The sequence below is a fragment of the Leuresthes tenuis genome, unplaced genomic scaffold (assembly GCF_036924035.1).
Source record: "Leuresthes tenuis unplaced genomic scaffold, fLeuTen1.0.hap1 SCAF_10, whole genome shotgun sequence".
In the NCBI taxonomy this organism is placed as follows: domain Eukaryota; kingdom Metazoa; phylum Chordata; class Actinopteri; order Atheriniformes; family Atherinopsidae; genus Leuresthes; species Leuresthes tenuis.
Window position 1 is genome coordinate 22,365,427 of NW_027325364.1, and position 17,709 is coordinate 22,383,135.

General features: G+C 43.1%; 1 protein-coding gene across 1 annotated transcript in view; it reads left to right on the forward strand.

Moving 5' to 3' along the window:
• znf407 (zinc finger protein 407) overlaps positions 1-15,726 on the forward strand; it is a 139,912-nt gene extending 124,186 nt beyond the window's left edge. Inside the window, exon 10 of the mRNA XM_072394749.1 lies at positions 14,152-15,726. Within this exon, the coding sequence (XP_072250850.1) occupies positions 14,152-15,035 (884 nt within the window). The 3' untranslated portion in view covers positions 15,036-15,726. The remainder of the gene's footprint in view (positions 1-14,151) is intronic.
• Positions 15,727-17,709: the final 1,983 nt, after the last annotated feature.

The following is a 17,709-nucleotide window of genomic DNA, read 5'->3' on the forward strand; positions in this document are numbered from 1 at the left end:
TATTTATCTATCTCTATATATACAGCAGTTCTTTTTTAATCTGTGTGTGTGTTCTGTGGTTTCCCACTATGTTTGTTTGTGGTCTCGAGAGCTTAATCTCCTCCCTCAGTCACGATGGTACAGTGTTGTAAAAGCTGGCTGCCTTGCACAGGTTGGCAGTCACTTTATGTCTCCCTCTGCGGTGTCTCCGTTTTTTTTATTTTGCCTCACAATCCTAAAGAATTGATGGAGTCGCCGTGTTTATTCCGGCAATGTCAGCACAGCACATACACACTTTCGCTCTCTGTCTTTCCCCTTCTCTTCTTCTGTCTCTCTCTCCTTTCTCACGAGGTAAACATATTTTGCAGAAAAGCTGACGGAGAGCTTGTTTTAACAACCTCAAGGTCAGCAAGTCAAAGCCTGCAGTCGTCACGCCACCCTTCACTGTATGTGGCCTCTGCGTGCGCGCGTGTGCACGTGTGTGTTACAGTGGTACGGCATCTCCATGGCAGATTTATACCTCTCTGTGCACCTTCAATAATTCAATAACAGTGCCTGTGTCTCCTCCCCAGCTTTCAGTGTCATTATAGAACAGGGCTAAATGCCACCAAGCCCAGTCCATCTCTCTATCGGTGTCTCTTTACTGCAGCACCAGGGCACACACACAATGTGCCCACACACACGTACACACACGCTCACTCTGGTGCCCCACTTTCAGTCGAGCTCCCACGGCTTAGCGAGCTGTCTCCTGTAGCAAACGTTGCTAAAAGCCTGCTATATTTGTTATATTAGCAAAGTTGTTCATTTCCAGCCACATCACGGTAACTGCGCTCACAGTCGTCTCCCCTGTACTCTGCAGTGACTGCAGCTGCATCCAGCCGCTAGAAGCGTCAAAATCAGTCACTTCCGCCGTTCCCTCACTTCTTTTATGGCCTGTCGATGCCTCATCCCTGAGGTGTGAGGCTGTTTTAACCCTCCTGACCTGTCTCCTAGCCCTGCTTAGCTGTATTCTGGGCATCCGTGACTCCTCCGTTATTACGGAGCTCCTTCAATCTCTCCCATCGATCCAGCTTCCCTTCTGTTGCTATGTGCTTCAACCTCTCTCTGACCCATCTTCTGCTGCCTCATAGTCCAGTCTAGTAATGTGCCCCGTGCAATGCCCTCTCTGCACGTGTGTCTATGTGCACGCACACGCATGCGTGTGTGTTCGCCACTGACCTGAGTGATGAGTGGTGACCCTCTGGCTGGCGCCTGGCGTCCTCCTCACTCCTATTGATTAGATCTGAGGTTTCATACAGTAGCCGCCTCACGTGACTCTGTCATTTACTGTCTCTCCACTGTCTCCGACCTGTCTTGCACACACACACACGCATGCACATGCATTCATTCAGTCACTTATGAGTTACATGTGCAACCAAGCTTGTTCTCGTCTGCAGTAATTAATGCGAAAGGGGTTAAAGGGGCAACCGCTATATTGTATTTATGAATATACACAGGCATCCAGCAGAATTGGTTTAATTAGAAGACCACAGATGCAGCATGCTAACTGCTTGTATCATTTAGGTTACAGCTACAGCATGAGTCAGCACCAGAGTAAAGTGTGAGTGAGGGATCAGAGAGAAAATGAGGATACAGCTGTCATTGTTAATGTACGTCTTTGGATTTGATGGAGTGAGATTTGAGAGTCTTTCATTTCTCAATGTGCCAGGTCGTTTCCTGCCCTCGCAGACTTTAGTAAACAGGGTCCTGTAAAAAAATAGGCCTTTATGTGTGTGTACGTGTACGTGTGTGTGTGTGTGCTTCTACCACTCAGTCTTTGCCACAGTAATGCTCAGGTTAAGTGCAGTTGCAGGCTATTATACATCATTAGGGTAAGTAAGGCTCAGGCAGCGCGGCAAGAGAAATGGACTCTTTCAGAAGCTTCATTTCTCTCCGGCCATGGCTGAAACAGGACCTGACGTCATACCTGCACACATACACTATGTACACACACACATACTTGTGAACAGGCACAGACCGCTACACGCTGAAAGCCCCCAGTCACTTATTCAGTCAGTCACAAATCACCCTGTCAATCAGGTGGTTTATAGAGGCTAAAGCCTCCTGATGGCTGGTAGTCAGTCAGCCCTGCCTGCCACTGCGGAAATTAAAGCATTCCTAATGGATAGATCTGAGTGTTTTATTATGTTTTCCAGTTTTATGATACATGTTAACACCAGACACGCTGGACTTGGAGTGTGGTAATTTCTTTAAACCACATCAATTAGAGCCGGGCTAGTAGACATCGGCCTTTTAATAAAATGAAAGATTAGATATCCCGTATGACAGATAGGATGCAATTCATTTCTCTTTTACTGTAGCAAGGATTGATGATGAAGTAATTCTGGTGGGTATTTATGTCATTATATTATCTTGCTTTTTAATCCCGATTGGTCTAATTTGTAGCGAAATCATCACAGAAAATTATGAAAATCGTTAGGGTCGGAGAAAGCTCAGACTACGGCAAAGCCCTTCATGTTCAGTTTGAGGCCACAATCAGTTGGAAAGAGAACTTGTCCTCTGTTATCTCTCTTTGTTATTGTATCTCAAATGCAGAGGCTGTGCAGCGGTGTCCTCTGCCCAGGGAACATACTTCCAGCTGGGTTTAAAGACAGAGGCCGGCTGGGTGGCAGCGCCACAGGAACTTGGAGGTGATAGATGAAAGAGGGCAAGAAAAAGACTAATTGTTCTCATTACAGAACAAATAAAAATCAATACCTCTCAAAGCAAGGGGGAGGTGGTACGGGTCTTGAAGGGCACTGTAGTTATTGCATTGGAGTGGATTTTGTTGGAATTGCAAGCGGCAGGGTAAGGCTCAGTGGAACCGATCACATTTGAATGCTAATTCCGACAAAGGACAGTTAGATTAATAGATGTGGCGTTCCGGCACTGGTTCTTCCCCACATAAAAGCTGTGGGGGTGTTTGAGATTGAAGTTTTAAATGCAATTAAATGGGAAAACACATAGTGAGAAAAAAAAGGGGGAGATATTTCCCCAATTTTTTCAAATTAAAGAAGGAAATTTCATTACCGGGGGAGCATATTTTACACAGGCAATTACAAGGTTAATATATCTTCAACATCCTCTCTTAAAGTCCTCATATATTTGGTCAGGGATTTTGTTCTTGTATTTTAGTTTAATTGGCTATGCGGAGGCGACACAGAAAGTCGACACACACTAACACACACACACAGGCGATCAGATACAATGAGATTAATACATTAAATCCGTGGAGATTAAGTTTTAACTTGAACTGAAACTACTGCACATGTAAAGATGATCAATTCCAAAACTCTAACTGATCTTATCCGAGGTTTGAGATTAACAGACTATCCTAAAAATCAATACGACAACCAGTCAAATAATCCCCCCTCAAAAAAAAACAAAATGTCCCCACAGGATTAGTCCAGAAGTGTGATGATTCAGTCCCCACATGTGGGACTTCTCTCACACGCACACACGTTGGTTCCAGTGGCATATTGGCAGCAGAGTGTGTGTATGGTTGTTGCTCAAACTGAGTGACTCCGGTCTGGTTTCTCTCTGAGACAGATGACAACATGGTGTGCATGAATTTCTGCGTGTGTGTGTGCATACAAATACAATGTGGATGTTTATATTGAGATGTAGAACAGTTCTCACTCACTTTGGCCTGCATGATAACTAACAGGAGCGGGACAACGTGCCCGATTTAAACGACTTCAAGGCGTGTAATAGTATAAACTTCAGAGAAAAAAGTTTTGAAACAGAGTTTTCTAAGAACTTTGCACACCCCACACACTCTAAACACTATTTTTCTTGCTCATAAGGAGTTTAAAATACCAAACTGGTTTCTAGCGTAACATTTCAACAACAACCTCCTCAGAGCTTCCTCACTGTCAGGTTGTTTTCTTCTGATTTAGCCTGTCTTACATCCATAGAGACGGCACAGTGTATGATAGAAATTCAACAGTGAGGCAAATTGGCAGAGCCACAGAGGGCGGATCGACAGCGAGAAGACAAGCTGGGAAGGAGGCGGAGAGCAGAGGAGGCAGTGTGAAAGATATAGAGAGCGCGAGATGGAGACGATGATGGAGGGAGAGAGAGGCTGTGTTGGTTTATATAACATCTCCAGGATGGTCTTTGGCATGCGTCAGGGGGCTGAGCCATCAATCACTCCATCTGTGTAAAATCACGAGCTGACTCCAATATTGCTAAATATTTATACTGTCACATACACACAGGCGTGCAGATGAAAAGAGCCATTCATTAGGGCCTTCTCAGGCCTGTCAGCCTGGAGATGGAGATTAGAGGAGCAACCTCCCACTGTGCCTGCCTCTCCTCTCACCGAGCTCTTCAGCCCTATATATAGAGCCATCAGGACGATAAATATCTCCAGCATGCCTCTGTTAGGTAAATACCCAGTAAATATGGCAAGGAAGATCGGAGACTAAGCTAAATAGACCTACGTGTCTGTGAGTTTGTGTTGTGTAAGAGCATGAGTCACACAACAAGGAACAATGAGGACTTGTCATGCTATATTTTGTATGGATCTACTGTATGTATGGCCAGGCTTTGATTTAGCTGACATCAGTGATGTTGCTGTAATTAAAAAAGGTGGCTAAAATGTCAGCTGATGATCAAAAGCCAAACAAATGCAGCTCTATTTTTGGCATTTGCTCCTTACATAAATCTGTCGATTTAACTCAATATGTCATAACGCTGTGATGTGTATGACGCATGATCCAGTGTTTCTGGAACTTCCGGCTTAATATTTGCACAGCATCACTTATTTTGCATTGCCATCAGTGTGTCATTGCAACACATGCAAATGCTATCAGTTTGGTGGAGAGAAGACAGAAATCTAATGCAGATACCGTCACGGGTTGAAGAATTGTTTTCATATTCCCCAAAAAACAGTTTCGGTTTACAATGTTATCAGTTAAAGAAAAGCAGAAAATCTTATCAAATTAGATTCTTTCACAATTGACATTTAGCTTGAAATTGATTGCTTAATTATTCAAATAGTGGCTAATTGATTTTCTGTCGTCTAATTGATGAAATCCACTAATCATTTTGGCTCCGTTGTGAATGTGAACAAGTGAGTCCAAATCAAACTTGGACGTTGATAAAAGAGTATGTATAAGTGAGAAGCCAGTATTAAAGACATTAATGCAGTCTGTTGGACTTTAATGACCAATTATTGAATCGAATGAAATTATACTTTACTAATCACAAAAGGGAAATTATGGTGTTGCATTATAATCAGCAAATAACAGTCATTACTCTTCAGCCATTACAGTCGTTGCATTGGGATAATGCCGTGGGCAGGATTAACCTCCTGTACTGCTCTTTGTTGCAGCTGAGCTGAAGAAGCCTCTGGCTGAACCCACTTCATAGTTTAATCATTGTGTTGTGTAGAGGAATGGTGGACAGTTGTCATTGTTTTCTGGAATTTTGTTGACCAAACAATAAATTATTATAATAAATAAATTTGTTAGTTGTATCCCTAAATGCTAAAAATCATTTTTAAACTTCAAACAAAGACAACATCCCTTGGCTGTCATCAAGCTTGAAGATTTAGGCCTCCCTTTGTTTCCGTCTCAGTTCCTTTGTACTGAAATGATTTAAAGCATTCTGTTTCTGTCTCTTTTGTCTTTGTTTTTCCTTTTTTCTCCCAATCCAGTGGAGACCACTCTGACTTAATTTCTCCACCCAGTTTTTTTAGAAATCATTATGTCGAGATTATTCATTTCAACCGTCTTGACGGACCTCAGATCACGACGCAGTCCGGGCTTTGGCAACAAAAAGACATCAGCAACATTATCTTCACGCTGTAATTACCAGAATGGGGAGGAAATTTCATTTTGATTAGTGAAAAAGCTTTTATTCTCAAACTCACATCCATAATTAATCATTAAATCATAGGAGAGTTACTGAGAGGGATAGATGGGGGGGGGGGGGGGGGGGGCAGTGAAAGGAGGATGGAAAGATGGATGGATGGAGGGAGGGATGTAGCTACAGAGAGAAAGGGAAAAGGCATGCAATTATCTGCAGAAGTTCGACATCCTCGGTAAATCCACAGAGTCGCCTGACATTGCTAATTAAAGAAGCAATCAAAGGTCCACCTCCAGAGCTTTGGAAAGAAAGACTAGAGGAAGAAGAAGGAAACAGGACAGAGAAATCGTAAGAGGGTCTTATGGGAAGAGTGAGAGAATGGAAGGAGGGGGGATATGGGTGTTATGATCGTTGTTATTGTTTCATATGTCAACCTCCCTACTTGGATTCCAGTCTGAGGCTCATCCACGCCTCCCCACTCTGATTTCCTCTTGCATCTGGCCATCACACTGTGATCATTTCTGACCTTCATCCGGAGAGTGCAAATAGCTGTTGATTTACAGCATCAGGGAAATAACCACTCTCCAACCAAAAGTAATACATTAGTCATATCTGGTTAGTCATGTTTTAAGTTGAAATGATGCACCTTCTGATGCTTTTCTAGGACACATAATCAGTGATGAAACCTGCAGTGATCAGGTGTTTCGGCCTGTTCACTGGCAGTGGTGCTGAGGTCGATCGGGCCTCACTTTGTGCGGCTGCAGCAGCCTCCCACACGTTTGCTCTTTTTACCCGTCGCCAGCCAGATGAATTCTCAGCCGCCTGTGTGTTGTGCTACATGATTCTGCTCTTACTTGCCCTTGTGATTTGGATCCTATATCAACTGTACTGTCTAAGGGAGCCTTCATACTTGAAAGTCCCATCTTTCTGATCTGCCAGGAAATGGTTAATGCAGCTTGACAACAGATGTTTTTGACACTGACTAACTTTCAGTGATTGTTGCCTGAGCAAGCTGTATGCTTATGTATTACCCGCAGACCCCGCTTGTAACCCTGTGACGTAAATCAGTTCCGTTACACATCATATTTTGCAACAGAATCTTCTCTTCATTTCTGAAAGTTGTTTCAGGATGTGTCAGATTTTTCTGATTTCTACAAGAGATTTGAAATTAAATATTATTATCGCTCTATTACTGTTTGATTTGGAGGTCCAGGGAATCTTCTGCTATTCACTTAAATTTGTTTTCAAATAACGCCTATTTTGTTGCGGCTAATTTCAAGTATTTCTTATCAGACTGTAACTGAATAATAGAGAGAGAGAGAGAGAGAGAGAGAGAAAAGGTGCAATAAAGATGGTTTCCCTGATATTGTTTTCTTCTTCACCTCCTTCTGTCTCATTCTCTGTCCGCCTTTCTCTCTGTCTCAAGGGGCGCAGACCTGGGGGACTTGAGGTAGATAGAGTTAGTGTGGACCAGATTACTCCCACACTGGGTCGTCCTCTGTCAGCAGAAAAAGAGCTGAGAGCAGGACACTGACCTGTGTTTGCTCTGACCACTTATACCGTGTGTATGTGTCTGTGTGTGCTTTTGTATGTGTGTCTGCGCTTCTCACCTCTTGAACCCCTTTTCCTCTACTTTTGTACTACTGTACTATATTTCATTGTTCTGGACAATGTTCAGTCTGAATTATTACCAATATATTCATCTTTTTTTCAGTTCCCTTTCAGCACTTAACATAATAATGTTACATTTACAAGAGAACTTCTGCATTCAGATCTTTTGCATGTTGTTTTATAAATTAATTTGATGGTTCATGTTTAGTAGTTACATACACACCTTTCTTAAGTGGTAAATCCATGTTCTTCAACACTTTTGATAACTTCTGCAGAAGGCAGTGAAATCCTTTTTATGACTATAAACTACACACGACTTCACTTGTAGCATTTTTGCATTCTTGTCTATTAAAGTTACTGTCAGTTAAAACATGCTGAGCTATTCTTAAGCTCCTCCATGGAGGATTACACAGTACAATTCAGAAATGCCAGCTCTTTGAATATGTGCGGCTGACATTTAGTGTGTTTTTGAAAATATGACTAAAGTTTGCTCAGTTGTGTGTGGGAAGAGGTATTTATATACAAGCAAACAACAGTGTGATTAATTTTGTTTTGTATTCTCCTTTTTTCTGTTTTTTTGTGGTAACCTGGTATGAAATATTTGAAGTGTACATTTTGAGGTTTAGGTCTGAAGCTACAGTCTGATGTGTGCAAATAACATAATTCATCTTTTCATCTTCTTGGATTCCAGTACAAACATCACTCTGTATCTGGGAAAAATAAAAATAATAACACTATAAAGACAACCCTCTCCACGCATTACGCTGGTCACCTGATCATCTGAGATGAACAATATGTTACTGCTGCTGACGTACTTTAGCACCAAAGCCTCACTTTAGCAGTTGCACAGCTAAGCTAGCCAAACCGTTAGCTTTGCTTAGCTGGCTAATAGTTTAGATTTCACGTCAGCAAAAGACTGTTTTCCATGAGATATTAGAGAATACTTTATTTTAAACATTGTTTCTTTGAATTAACTTAACTTACATTAACAATGAGAACAATAATTACTTTGTCAAAAAACAATGGTGAACTGTTTAGCGAGCTCTTTTTTCTTAATTTTTTTAGTTTGGAAATGACTCGTGTAATGTTGCCATTCAGCTTAATGATGAACCATGATGAAGTCTTCCCTACACAGTTCACTGTTTTCTTTTAACTGAGTGTTTCTGCTCTGATCATTTGGAATCTTACTCTACATATCTGTTCACACTCTGTGGTTTAAATCACAAACAAAAAAAAAACTAAAAGGGAATTAGAACACAGCATCATTGTTTTAGAGCAAACATGGCATCCCAGACATTCCTTTATGTCATAAAGAATCAGATTAGATCAAACATTCTAAATATTTTGTTTAATTTCCAGCCACAGAGTCACTATATCAGTGTTACAGAGGGCCCTCTGTCAGTCTGTGCCCTCATTCTCTTCTGTTTATTTGTCCTTGGGGTGTGTTCACTGCGTCTCCATCTCTCTCTGCCCTGTCCACCTGGTGTCAATCTGGCTGCTGTATAATTGGTTGTTTTTGGTTGGCCGACCTGTCCTCGGTGGCGTTGATTCATGGCGTTTGTAAAGGTGACAGTAGCGCCTGTCCCTACCAGACAAAGTAGAGCCATCACTAGCTGGACCTGAGCTGACCCGCTGGTTTGTGCAGACACACACAGACACACACGCATGCATGCATAGGTAGCACGTTCAGCTTTGCTTGAGGTGGCACAGAGGAGGAAAGAGAAGCAGGGAAGGTCATCATGTAACAGCTCAACCAAAAAAGATCCTCAAACACTCACGAAAGGGAAAAAACACTCACAGTCAGGTGTGGCTATTTCTCATTTTTTGTTCAATATCAGGAAATCAGCAATTTACTATCAATACCAGTTAAATTCATGTACAGGTTTTATTACTTATTTTCAATAAAGATTTTGCATTTGTCCTTATTGTCTTTAAAGTTCACTTTACAGTTCACATGAATAGATGCAAAAAAGATACCCTCCTATAATAAATTGACATATTGAAATGAACTCACCTACAGGTACACACATGCAAACACACACTAAACACCCTGTTATGCAGCCCTTCCCTGGTGACCTGAATATACCCAGAACTGACACTTTATCTACTTAGCAGTGTCACCTTCAAAAGCCTCTGACATACACACACACCCATGTCTGTAAAAAATCTCCCCACAAAAACCTGCCATATGTGTGTCAGGTTTAGGGGTCTCCATCATGCTCCGCACGAGGTTCTGGCTTTATATCTATAATTGAAGGGAATCAGCTGGTAAAAGGATTGTAAAGGCCTTTGTGCAGAATTGATCATAAGCTCCGACTTTTTCATGGTCCTGCCATTGACCTCGTAATTGATTTGGATAGCACCCCTCCCCCTCTCGCTCTCCCTTGTGTTATAGTTGATACAGTTTAATTGACTTTGCTTGCTGTAGTGTCTGTTCAGGTTGATTCCTTTGTCTTTCTGTGTAAATAATTGTGTGCGTGTGTGCTTCTGTACTTCTATACTCATGAGAGCCGGTTGTCGTTTGCTGTGGGGACACATTGAGGTTAAAGTTGTGGACAAGTTTAGAGATTAAAACGTGAAGTACCAGACTAGCATGGAGTCAGATGTGCGCTCTTCTGATTACACGAACACGTGCAAGTGAGATTACATTTTCACTGAGTTGACCTGTGTTACAGAGGGTGTAATTGATTGTGTGAGCGGTGGTGTCTCAGTGTTAAGGTTAATTTCTCTAACTGCTGGTAAGTGCTGTCTGACCGCTCCCCTGGCGGCCTCTCCAAGCTGAAGTATTGCCACTTAGAGGCCCCAGGCCCCCGACACCGGCCAGCCCATTGATTCACTGATCAATAGTTGCATCTGTACCGTACACTGAGCAAGGAGCCTCCTGCGCTGACCTGATGCTAACAGACCAAGCAGTCGAAGGCACAGAGTCACACGCCACAAATGGTTGTCAAACTGCGGTACAAACATCACTAAAGGGTCCTTATACGGGTTTTTGAGGAGTCCCCAGCCAAATTAGGTTTAGTTTAATTGCAGGAACATTTGAAGCTATCCAAATTGGGGGATGCATTCATTCTCAGGACCCCTTATCATGAAAACAGTTGAGTTTCTTTGTTGCAACCAGACCTGAACCTTAAAATGAGTTGTGTTAGTAAATCAGATTGTACTCGATTACAGTCACATGAAAAAGAAAATATTTCCTCCTTCCAAATTTTAGGACATCAGGTCATAATAAAAAAGTGATTACCTAACTGTTGCCAGATCATATGATTAGGCAAAAACGACCTCAGGCAAACAAAATAAAGGGTCCTTTTAAAAGAATTTGTTGGGTCAGAGTTGCATCTCAGACTCTACAGGATCTGCGTCTGAACAGGACCTGGGCACCTTGCAGGTATTGTGATGGTGTGTTGTAGTGGTCCAGTCAAAGTCCTGATTGAAATGTGGTGGTGGAGAACTGTGCATCAACAACTGCCCACATATCTCCATGAACTGGAAAAACTATGAAAAAGTGGAAAAAAATGATTACTTCAATTAATTGTGCATATAGGTGGTTCTACAAGCTTTTGAACCCTGCTTTATAGCCTTTTTTTTCTGAGCAGGAATCTGTGCCTTTTTTTGCTCGTATGAACTGTAGTCGCGCTGACAGAGAGATCAACTGTGCATAAAAATTGTATACAGCTCTATATAAACAGTATTCTTTCTGCAAGCACAGTTAACAAATTGATTATCTGTCACTGATTCAGTTTTACAGCAAAACTTTCCTCAAAACGTTTCACCTAACATTTGTAAATCAAAACGCCTGTCTCTGCTTCCTTTCCTAGCTCCTGTTTTATTCCACTCAGGGAACCTCCATCTTGTTTTAGATCATAGCCAATAAAGCAGCCTGCCGCTCCGTGTCTCTCTCATTCTCTCTCCTACTTCCTGTTAAAGGAGTCAGTCAGTCAGAGCACTCAAAACACATATTAAACAGGCATCAGCCTCTCGCCGGGGCCAAATCACGCTGTTCAAATGTTGTTCTTCCACCGGGAGCGCAGGACAACTGAAGAGATGGGATCTGCAACATTAACTTGATTCACGGCTGCGGCGACTGAGTGACACTCCATAAACCTCAGCGGGCCGCCGCTGGGCCCTGCAGACAGCACCCCATGGCTAATGTGACACACACTAGCAACGCATAGCCGTACCACCCCCACAGCGGTACGCCACACACTCTGAAACACTCACGTAGGCAAGCACATATGAAGGCAAACGTGTATAGGAGCACCTTTTAAACAGACACACAGCAGAATCCCAAAAATACGTACATGCATTAACACACATCAGCTGAACATACACGTAGAGCCAGGAGTTTAACATACAAATAGACCTTACTGTCTTAGAATCGCACACTCTCAAACAGGTTTTATGGTAATGCAGTAGAAAGGACACCGCCAATGAGTTATTGTCTTCTCCAGACAACCTCTCAGCTCTGTAGGCAGTTAACATCGGCCCTGTGGCTCTCTGTAAAAAGGTAACCTCGGCCATTCAAAATGCCAACCTCCTCTGGCACTCTGCAACAGGGCTGACCAGCCACAATTCCTGTCACTCTGGGTCCAAATAGTAGAGTCTGAATTGATTTTTAACACACAGTCTTGCCTGTGTACTGCAGCATTACAATGATTTATTTTATTTTTTTTATTCATTTTGTTTGTCCTGAAGCGGGTGCACCTTGTTTTCTTATGCTGGAATAAATGAGAAGGGAGATGGGATGCAGTACTGTAGAAGCAGAGAGCAAGAAAACGAAAAGCTTTAGAGGAGAGAACGACTGAATGTCGGGATAGATGAGTAGCAGGTGATCTCCCCCTCTGAAACTGGAAACAGGCACAAACCACACACCCGACTGGACGAGTGCTCTCACTCGTGGGCTGCCTGCTCTCAGATCAAAAATGCAACACAGAAGAGGCATCTGAGCACTTCGTATGCAAAGTTACACAAAATAATTAGTTTTTTTCTTTTTTTTGTTTGTTTGTTTCAAGCGGGGTTGTGTGAAATACTTTTTGAGCAGTCGGTGTCTTACTTGCAGTAGATCAGAGCGTCCTCAGCTCAGCTTAGAGAATCAGCGAGTTGATGCAGGAGTTGAGCTAAAAGCTACACAGAGAAGGGCCACAGCCATCTAAATCAAATCAAACCTCAAATGTTTGATCGCAGTTTTGATCGAATGCAGTTTGAAATGAATGAAATTTGTGAAGTTTGAGTTGGTTTAGATGGTAGGAGATGTCCTCTTCTGGCCACCCAACTTTTGTTTTTTTCTGCATCAATCAAACAGTGGGTGTAGACAGGTGGAGGTGTGTGGATGTCAGTGAAATAATTAAATTTGCAGACTTAGAGCTGTAACATGGTCTTATCTTCAGTGTGAGTTGTATATTTGAGAGCCGTGGAGTGGGTTTTTATCACGTCTCCTGTTCAGCTTAACTTTATAACTTTAATGCTTAGATTTTGGGTTCTGAACTCCGTTGCCATTAGAGCATTCGGTGCGCTGCTTCACACCTTTCTGCTGTTCGATTAAGATTAACTGCCTTACTGCCAACAAAGAGCTGGTGGTCACTGCTTGCTTGTCCAGTAAGAGTCGAGTTAAAACTCCCACATTTCTCAGTGCCTGTGTACACTGGGGAGGATACATTTGGGTCAGGAACACTTCGCCGCACAACTTTGACTTTCTGATCACATTGTCAACCTTGTGAGTGCAGGACATTAAATGTCAGGGGGAAGATAGGAGTATCAATGATTGATGAGTTTGTTCCTGTTTGTACTGTGTGATCCCATCTCCTCCCTGGGGTACGTGCCTTGTACCCTCCAGAATGCTGACTTTTCAGGAGCAAAACAAAAAAAAAAGAAAAATTGTTATATTTTGAACATTTAAGGTTTTAAATAGAGTTTGGGGTGTTTTAAAGGGTTTCATGAGTCTTTGGGTTGCAAATTCAGCGTCAGTATCCGCTTCTGATGCCAATAATGTGTGTATTCTCACTAAGTACACTAACTTAAGCACTCATCAGCCCAGGCGTGAACAGCGTCCCTTCTTTACTGTCTCAAAATCCCATTTTCCTTCGTGGATTAGCCTACAAGTGTCTGAGCCAGGAGCTGTTTAAACAATGGCATTTCTAACACTGTTCTTGTCACCTTGGAAACGCCATGGCAACCTGTGATCTGAGAGGGCACAGTGTGGCTCAATTAGCACCAGCTGTATCTCACCACTCTCTTCTGCTTGCAGCACATCTCCATATTTTATCTCCTTTCATGCATTAAGTGACACAAACATGTGAAGTGTTTCGTCGCCTTTTATGTCAGTTTTGCTTTCCATGTTTTTTTTTTTTGTTTTTTTTTTCCTCACAGATGCACCCACAAAGCACTTTGAACAGTTGTAGTTATAAGAAACACTAAGTGATAGATGAGTATACATCGGTTTGCTTACGAAGGAATATGTCCCATTCTTGGTTTTAGTCATTTTGAATGTGATCCTGTCCAACTGAATAAGTTCCTCTTCTTATTTGGCAAACAGCCTCCAGCAGATCTCTTACATCTCTTTTTTTTGCTTTCTGCTGTGACAAGAAGTTTGTAATCACAGTCACTCTGAGTCACCGTTTTCTTCTCAGTTATGATATGATTATAGTCTGTATTTTGAGGGAAGATGGAATACTATAAAATGTAATGTGATTGTCTCGCTCTGTCTTCCAGGTATTGTATCCAAGTCATTTGAATGTCGTCTAAAAGGCCAGGGGGCTGCATTCGTGGAATCAGAGTCCACGGACTCCCCCACGCACAGGAGGGACTCATCTGAGGCAATTGGCCAGGAAGAGCCTGTCCAGCAGGTCATCATCATCCAGGGCTATGGTGATGGGGAGGTGGCCATCGACCAGGCCCTGGAGGAGTCGGCCGCTGCCACCCTGCAGACCCTGGCCATGGCCGGCCAGGTAGCCGAGGTGCTCCACATCACCGAAGATGGACAAGTCATCGCCTCAGGCAGGGAGGTGGCATCTGCAGGGGCCCACCTAGCTGGAGGCAGCACACAGTACGTGGTGCTGGAGTCGGGGGCTGCCAGAAAGGAGCTGCAGGCTGTGGCCAGAAGAGGAGTAGCGGTCGCAGCTGCCGCAGGACAAGGTCACGTTGTTTCCGAGTCGTCCACCGCCCTGGACGCGCTCCTCAGCGCCGTCAGCGAAATGGGCCATCAGGAAGAGATCCAAGGAGAGGCAGCTGTCGTTCATGAAGTCCTGACCACTGAGATGTCGGAGTCTGAGCCCACTGCTGTACAGACGGAGGTGAAACAGGAGCAAGAGGAGGTGCAGGTCATCCAGGAGTCCGGCCATGACAACATGCAGGAAGTGTTGCAGCTCGCTGCCTCCCAAATGATGAAGGAAGGCCTAACCCAGGTGATCGTCAACGACGAGGGAACCCACTACATTGTGACTGAGCTGGAAGATGGCACCTTACAGGTGGAGGGAGGTGTGTATGGGGAGGCAGGGATAGGTGATGGGGAGGTGCAGCAAGTAGAGCAGCAAGCCGGAGAGGAGATGGTGGTCTATCTGGATGGAACTTCTCATAACATAGTCCTGGAAGGGTAGAGGAAAGAGAACTAACGCAGAGTTCCGTTTGTTGTTTGATTTCAGTTCCCCATTTCAGCTCTATTGAAGCCCGCGTTAGACCAAATGTTAGTTTCCCTTTTATTTCTTTGCCCTGTGTCACTATGTGTGTACATTACTTCTGTTTTCTAAAATCTTCATCAGAGCGAAGCAAAACTCAGGTTAAACAGCATTTATTTAAAGGAACAGTGGTGCTATGTTTGCTAACTTGCAAAGCACACAGCCACCGAGTCGGATATTACTAACTTTATATTTGCCATGCAACTCAAAAATCTATATGTAGAATTCCTCCTGAAATATTTTCTAAAAATGAATTTGACGTATTGAGAGTTTAATGGCTCATATGGATTATTCTGTGTAGTTTGACGGCAGTTTTCTTGCTTTTTCTGTTCTTTGTGGAACATCAAGTTTTGCTTTGAGTCCTGCAGGTGGACAGCGAGTTCATCTTTGTGTGCTATGTCCTTTGTTCCAGCCTTTGTAGCGCTTTTTTAATTACAAACCAGTAATTTGATGGATTTTGAACAATTCCGGCCGTAAACAATAGATGTTTTATGTGCAACAAAATAGTGAAGATGATTATACATTTGAGTTTTTCTTGTTAATCCTTCAGTTTTTTTGGGAGCAGCTCCGGATATGAATGCAGTTTCTGAAAATAAAGATTGAGTCATTTTTACCAACTGTGCCTGCATTTTTATTTCCCTTCGTAGTAGCAGCTAAATGTTTTGTCAAGCACACATCTCAGCATCAATATCGTGATTACATGCACAGTACAAGCAACATGCGCATGCATGCATCAACTGATGGGTCCCATCATGCTTTCTGATCACCAACACAGTCATTATCATCGCCATTATCATTATCGTCGTCATGATCACCATCATCCTAATCGCCATCTTTTCATCTCTTCCCCCCATCAGGTCCATTCTCTTCAATGTCTACAACACACTCATCCCTTTTTTCCCCAGCAGTAGTCAGCACTGGAGGGAGAATCAATATTCATTTAGGCCTCTACACAGGCCTGGTTTCTGATGGAGTGAGTGGGAGAGCTGTATGACGGCTGCAAACACAATGGCCATCCACTGAAAGTACTGAGAGAAAACACTCATACGCAGTGAGGGCATCAAAAGATCATCCCTTTAACACACACACACACACAGACAGTCGTAGCGCACGCAGTGCGATAAGGTGGGCTGAGAGAGAAAGTGGTAGAGGAGTGGGCAGGAGAAATGGGAGCGTTACAGATGGATGTTCAGAGTGGAGAGGCCAGAAAAAAGTGAAAGAGCAGTAAAATCTACAACCACACAGAGAGAAGGGAGCCTGTAATTTCACACAACACCTGTCTGCCTTTCAGCTTGTCTTTGTCTCTGCTCCCAGCGTCGTGCCGCATTAATGAACTCACACTTTTCCCAGGTCACGTTCACTGTGTGAGCGTCCGTAAGTGGCTGTGAGAGCCAGAGTTTATCGGCATCCACTAGTGGTAAGAATGCAACAATCAAGGGCGTTGGTTTTATAGTTAAGTATGACAGATAAAAAAGGAATATGTAGCAAATCCTGAGTTTTTTTTCCTTTTTTTATGAACTGCATCCATCCAGCAGCCACGTGACAAACAAAGTACTCCCACTTTGGACTCAAAGGTTTTACGTATGGGGGAGGATTTTGAAAAAAAAAAAACATCTAGTTCTTACCAGATGTGAATATCAGGTAAACCTCTGATGAACAACAACAAATAACATATATATGTCAACATTTATTTCACAAACATTGAGTGAAAATACAGAAGCAGGGTTTGAAAAACTGAGTCAACACTAATGCTTCCATAGGAATTAAGAAGGGAAGTAGCAGTCAATGAAATACACCTGACAGCACGATCATCATCAAGTGTGATCGTCTCTTTAAAAGCAGACGTTTAGGGAGTTTGCTGGTCTGGAATCATTCAATGTGCATTCAGCAGGGAGCTTAGATAAGCAATTGTTGCTGCCCATCAATCTGGGAAGGGTTATAAGGCCATTTCCAAACTATTTGGAGTCCATCAGTCCATGAGCTGTCAGTCTCCTCAGGAGTGGACGTCCATGAAAGTCAGCACAAACATACCACCTGCCACAGGTGGTTCTAAAATCTACGGAATCATAGGGTGAACAACACAGGAGACCGTGCAAGAGCTGCTTTTCAGACTCTACAGGCCTCAGTTAGCATGTTAACTGTTTGTGACACAGTACAATTAGAAAAAGGGGGCATGGTTGAAAAAAACTCCTGTTTGAGAAGTGCCGTCCACCCTGAACAAATTGGCAGTCCATCGCAGGGCTAACACTGAGAGAGTGGCAACAAGGTGCATTTACAAGCAGTCTGCAGTTAGAATCCCTAATTCAGGGGCACCAAGTAGCACAACTAGTTAAGCTGGTGTCCCATGCACAGAATCTAAAAGTTCCTCTGCGCAGCTGCCCTGGGTTCAAGTCTCAGTTCAGGCCCTTTGCTGCATATCCTCACCTCTCTCACACCTTCCCGTCAAGCAGCTTTACAGTACACAAAATAAAGGCCACTACAGCCCAAAAATCCTTTGAAGGAAACTGAGGAAGCTCTAATGAACCCAAGACAGGGGAACCACCGGGCTATCAGAATTTTTTTGATGTGAGGAAACAAGTTCTACAAACTACGCCAA